General features: G+C 33.8%; 1 protein-coding gene across 1 annotated transcript; it reads left to right on the forward strand.

Moving 5' to 3' along the window:
* Nucleotides 1-2,751: 2,751 nt before the first annotated feature.
* On the forward strand, nt 2,752-5,075 carry LOC113862226 (serine/threonine-protein phosphatase 7 long form homolog). The gene is made up of 6 exons (XM_027495328.1): nt 2,752-3,145; nt 3,191-3,590; nt 3,686-3,767; nt 3,862-4,263; nt 4,353-4,622; nt 4,725-5,075. Exons 1-6 carry the CDS (start codon nt 2,752-2,754, stop codon nt 5,073-5,075), a joined length of 1,899 nt encoding a protein of 632 aa, XP_027351129.1.
* Nucleotides 5,076-6,000: the final 925 nt, after the last annotated feature.

A 6,000-nucleotide genomic window follows, 5' to 3' on the forward strand; every position in this document is an offset into this window, starting at 1 on the left:
TTACCGAGGCTTTAAGCAATATTAATTTATCATATGCTACTAAAATTTAATTATCTTAATAATCAATCAAATGTATTCCTTATAATTGCTATTTTACTAATCAATCAATTTAAATAGATTTTTTATTAACACAATAATTTATAATGCTAATGTGTAGCGACTCTACCTTTACGCATTATGAATTGTTAAAACCTATGTATATCAACGTTACCTTGGGTTTTATACAAAATAAATTTATTCAACTAAGTTTAAATCTTTTATTTAAATATTTTATTTTTTAACAATTCAAATATATTTACTCCTTTCATCAAATAGGATTAATTTCATATTTTAAAATTTCTTAAGTCATATTTCTAATTCTGATCAATTAAATAAATAAACATCTCTTTACTTATTTATAAAAAAATTTTTACACCATCGATCTGTAATTTACATTGCCTTCAATTATTCAATAAATTATAAGAGATTTATGTATAGCTTATGATATCTTAAATTCTCTTTCAATGTTAATTATAGTCAAAATTCAAATTCAAATACTTCATTTACGAATAAAGCATTTTTAACGATTTGCGATATAGTTGTGTGATCTTCTTTCACCTTTTGTCTTGTTTCTCGTGGGGTACATCTATAACCGCGTTATCTTATATCTTAAACATTATAATTTTATGAAATAATTTTAATTTAAAAATAGATTTTCTTTTATCAAACTTAATTATAATCAACTAATTTCATAATTTTTAGATATAACTACGTGGCTTTGAGTTCCCCATTGTACCCGGGGATACGTAAGAGCGGGAACCGGACCCGTCAAGTCAAAATAATATTTCAATAAATAATATTTCTTCTTCTAAAATAAAATTATTAATGTTTAGGGGTTAAATAAATATTTTTCAAAATTAGAATAAATTTGCACAATTAATTTTAGGTAACCGTTTTTAAACGGACATTGTAGGGTACTAATACCTTCCCTACACGTAAATGACTCCCGAACTCTTTTTTGGTTTCAAAGATTGTATTATATTTAAGTTTTTCCAAGGTTTTTTTCTTAAAATAAACTTTGGTAGCGACTCCTCTGATATTTTTGAAAACATTTTTTTTGCCGTACCGTTGTGACCGCCCAGTTGTAACAAATATCATCATTAATGCTTATTGCAATTCCTTAGTATTGCATAAAACTTTAGAAAATAGAGATTGGATTAGACATATGTAAGTTATACTCTCTATTATTTTTTGAGTCTCCACTTTAATATATTGGTAAAACTAATTTTATAATTTTTCAAATGATATATTATAAGGAATATACATACAAGTTGACTTCTTATATATAAATTCCGCACTCTCATTCATGATTGCAATAATTTTATCGTTACAATAGATTATTATATTTGTACTTATTTTTTTCCTTCAACTATAAAATAATAAAGATGAAGAATAAAATGATAAGTTTCATGTACAATTCACGGCAAATTTATTAAAATATTGTAAATTAAAAACAATTTATTATTTTATAGAAAATTTGAAACAATTTCTCAATCTGGGGTGATTTGTCACGTTGGATCAAAATTTTGCCAAACGACTGGCGAAAGTAGTAATTTTTGAATTGTTTAATACCTATTTCGCCAGAAAAAGAACGAAATAAGACTTCTTAGAGCGGTTAAATTAAAACCGTTCTCATAGGTCTATTTTAGAGAGCGGTTTCAGCAGAACCGCTCTCATAACTCATTTAAGAGAGCGGTTCAAATGAACCGCTCTCATAAGTCCATTTAAGAGAGCGGTTGCTTCTGAACCGCTCTCATAAGTCCATTTTATAGAGCGGTTCTGCTCTAATATGCACTCAGCGGAACCGCTCTCAGAAGTGCATATTAGAGAGCGGTTCTGCTGGAACTGCTCTCTTAGATTTAAAATAGACGGCTAGGGGGGCTTTTGATACATGTGGGAACATCTAAGATAATTCGCACTGCTACTGGCGAAAGCTCATTTCGCACTGCGGCTGGCGAAACCGCTTTTGACCGTTGTCCTCCTTCCTTTCCATTTACATGTTCTCAGTCTCTGCTCCTCTTTCTTCGTCCATTTTCTCCGTCTCTCCTCCTCCTCTATCATGGTCGAAGTTTCAAAATTTGTTTTGATTTGCTGTGAAGGATCAAATACTGCTACGATTGTAAGAGGTATGGAACTATAACAACATGCATTTATATATTATGTTTAATTTGATTTTGTTAATTAGAAAATCTGATAATAATATTGTAATATTTTTAAACTCTACGTATGTAAGTGATTTGGTAATTAAGTGGGAGTGAGTGAAGAATATGCTGAAAGTTTATTAAAGATTAGTAAAAAAGAATTTAAAATTTAAATAATTTTTTATTTATTTATATATAGATTAATATGTTTTTAGAAAAAATGAAATGTGATATAGTTAATTAAAATATAAAATTATAATTAATTGTTAAGAAGATAGGTTAAATTAAGATTTATAAAATTTGTTTACAGGAATTATTATAGATATTTATTAAAATACAGAATAATAAAAATTGAGTTAAATAAAATAAATATATAAAACTAAATATAATAATTTATACTTAGTTTGATTGTAATAAATAATTTTTACACTTATATTGAAGTAAAATTTTAAAATTGTATTTATATAAAATTTATGTATTATTAATATGTTAGTAAAATATAAATTATTATTATTATTATTATTATTATTGAATGAAATTTTTTGACTAATATTTTTTTTTTTTTGTATAGATGGCATCATCTTCACAACAAAGTAGGGTTATTAATCCTGGGCTAGAAGATCTATCACTTCTTCGGTTTCAGAGTATTCATGTTTCTGAGCATATTTGGGATAGACGTGATCACCCGACATTGAGAGTTAGGAAGAGTCCAAATATTCCCGGTGGATTAGAAGGTATTCCGGAAGAAATTATTCCACATCTAGAATTAGCGGGTTTTGTTGGAGTGGCTAACTTGTCTAAGCTTCCTGTAGACGTGGGATTGATTACTGCATTAGTAGAGAAGTGGAGGCCCGAGACGCACACCTTCCACATGCCCCCTGGAGAGTGTACTATTACCCTTCAGGATGTTGCTATTATATTAGGATTACGCATAGATGGGACACCTGTTATAGCACCCACTGGGGGTGATTTGGCTTAGATTGTGGAAGACAGCCTAGGTATGAGACCAGGATCAGAGGCTTTTGTAGGGAGTTTCTTGAAGATGAGCTGGTTGGACGAACACTTCACTCATATTGCCATGCATAATCAGACTCCACTGCAGATCACTCGGTTTGCTAGGGCATATATATTGAGGCTTATTGGAGGGTTCATGCTTCCTGATCACTCTAGCAGTAGGGTATCTGTGAGGTACTTGCCTTTGCTTGAAGATTTTGAGTTGACCGGTCAATATAGTTGGGGTTCTGCAGTTCTAGGTTATTTGTACCGAGAGCTATGCATGGCCACCAACATTGATCGTGTTGCTATTGGAGGACTGACTGCGTTAATTGTGATTTGGGCTTGGGATAGATTTCCCCAGATAGCACCTATCAATCCTCCCTATAGTCGTCCTTATCTTCCGTACGGTGTTAGGTAAGTTGGTATTGTTATTGCTAGCACTACGCATTTGTAGGTGTTCTATACTGTTATTTGTTTGACTTCATGTTTTTATGGTCAATTACTTGCAGATGGTTATCCCACGGTATCAGAAGGGGAAAGAAATATGTCCACTACTACAGATATATTTTTGATCGTCTAGCACGTGATGGGGTATTATAGTCAACTTTTGCTGAGTTACTTATTTAAATAACATGTTAATTACGTACTTTTTTGTTATTAATCTGTTTTGTATGTCATCATACAGATTGTGTGGGTGCCATACAATATGGAACTCATCAATATATTACCACCTATTTGTAGAGATGCTATGGACTTATGGAGGGCAGTGGTGCCACTTATATGTTTTCAGGTATGTGAGTGGCATCAACCTGATAGAGTAATGCGTCAGTTTGGTATGGTTCAACACATACCAAGGACTCCTTACCAGCCTGACCAGCTACATGACCTTACCCTCAGAGGGAAGACTGGAGAAGATTGGTCAGCCAAGTTCAGTGCTATGTTAGAAATTTGGGAGAGTAGACGACTTTGGGTTTTGACTAATGAGCCTCAGTATGGTTTACTTAGCTCAAATTCAGAGTACATGCGATGGTATGTTAGTCATACTCGTCGTTGGATGACCAGGGAGGCAGCAGTATCAGCTTTGTCGGTATGTTTACAAAAATATATACTTTTTGCACTATTACTTTCTGTTTTATATACAAAATTACAGTAATGGTTACTTTTAACTATTTTTAGGGTGATGTGATGGAGAGATTGTATTACTTGAGCACTGATGGACAAGATTCTTTTACCATTAATAAATTGAAGGACTTGTCTGAGAGTCTTCTGTCATTGAAGAAGGAGCAAGATCGCATATTAGAGCCTATTTCAACCTCAGATCCACCACTACAAAGTGGTAATCCTGTCAATCCAGACTTACACATAGATCAGCTGTATCAACGAAGAGAAGGAAGAGGCTTGGCACATCGACGGAGACAAGTGCAGGCAGCAGAGTGGGCTGTCCCGGTTATGCCAGAGTGACCTGATGGTGTCTTTCCAATACCATCAGAGTTTCCTTTTCATCCATCTAGTTTGATGACAGCCCTGACTTATTTCCATTCATCACAGGGTACACACCATCCATTAGAACACCCATCATCACCTTTTACAGGAACAGAAGATTACATTCCACGACCTGATTTCTTTTTCACACCTCTTCACGAGCACCATTCGCTTTTGACTCCAGGTGCCCCATACAGTCAAGTTGACCCTATACCATCAAACATACATCCTATAGAGTTAGGTATTGATCTTAATGCCAAGTTTGGTGCAGTTGCTGATTTAGGATATGTTCGTCGGAACCCTCATCGAGGAGCTCGAGATAGGCAGAGGCAATGTATCTTGACTCCAGACGATCATCATCATGAGGCACACAGGGGGGACAGCAATGACATGTTTTTATGTAGCAACTTATTTTAGTTAACATATATTACTGTTAGTGACTTTAATGCTTACCGTAATTATTAATTTGTTTGTGCCTTCACTTGATATAACATTAATGGTTTCATTACAATAATTAATGACAATTACGATAAATAACAATATCACAAGATAAAAAAAAAAATACAAACACCAACATTGTATGATTTGGTCAACCAACATTGTTTTGTTGAGGACAATAACGTCGATTGTGACCTACTTCGTTACACTTGGAACACCTTTGTCTAGTTTGTGACTCAACCCAGTCCATTTCATTCCTAATGTGAGTTGATTTTGGTCGGCCTTTACCTCTTGCTCTGTCAACATCAGGCATTAACTTCCATTCGCAGTTTGTAAGGATGTTGCATTCATTTCCCAGGGGCTTCCACTGTGGGGAGTATGCATTTACAACATATTGCATTGAATAAACAGGATCCACATATTGCCAAAAATCGATACTCACGGCTATACAAGCGGCTATGACATGTGAATAAGGAAATCGATAAGACTGAAATCTTCCACATTCGCAGAATCTTCTATCCAATATAACTGTCCATTTGTGTCCACCCCTTTGTGTTAGGGGATTAAAAGCTTCTTCAACCTCAAAACTTTTTCTTTGTATGTCATACCGACGAACTTGGTGTGATGAAGCTTCTTGTTGATTTTTTTGAATTTGCAACATAACTTTACGACAAAACATGCTTCCATTGTGAAGGTCAGACATGGCCTCTTCTCCACGCTTCACAAAATATTCAACTAATCGTCCATATGTGGCTTTAACTAATGCACATATGGGTAGGTTTCTAGTACCTTTAAACACTTTATTTACTGATTCTGAAAGATTTGTAGTCATGTGTCCATAACGCCGTCCTTCATCATCATAAGATAATGCCCATTTCTCTTTTGATATACTGTCAATCCACCT

The sequence above is a fragment of the Abrus precatorius genome, unplaced genomic scaffold, assembly GCF_003935025.1.
Source record: "Abrus precatorius isolate BTA unplaced genomic scaffold, Abrus_2018 Scaffold3, whole genome shotgun sequence".
Classification (NCBI taxonomy): domain Eukaryota; kingdom Viridiplantae; phylum Streptophyta; class Magnoliopsida; order Fabales; family Fabaceae; genus Abrus; species Abrus precatorius.

Bases quoted from the DNA above. Each gene is read 5' to 3' on its own strand.
- LOC113862226 (XM_027495328.1), top strand. From the start codon at position 2,752: ATGGCATCATCTTCACAACAAAGTAGGGTTATTAATCCTGGGCTAGAA. The intron at 3,768-3,861 runs GTATTATAGTCA...GTCATCATACAG, and splicing joins ATCGTCTAGCACGTGATGGG to ATTGTGTGGGTGCCATACAA. The intron at 4,264-4,352 runs GTATGTTTACAA...AACTATTTTTAG, and splicing joins CAGCAGTATCAGCTTTGTCG to GGTGATGTGATGGAGAGATT.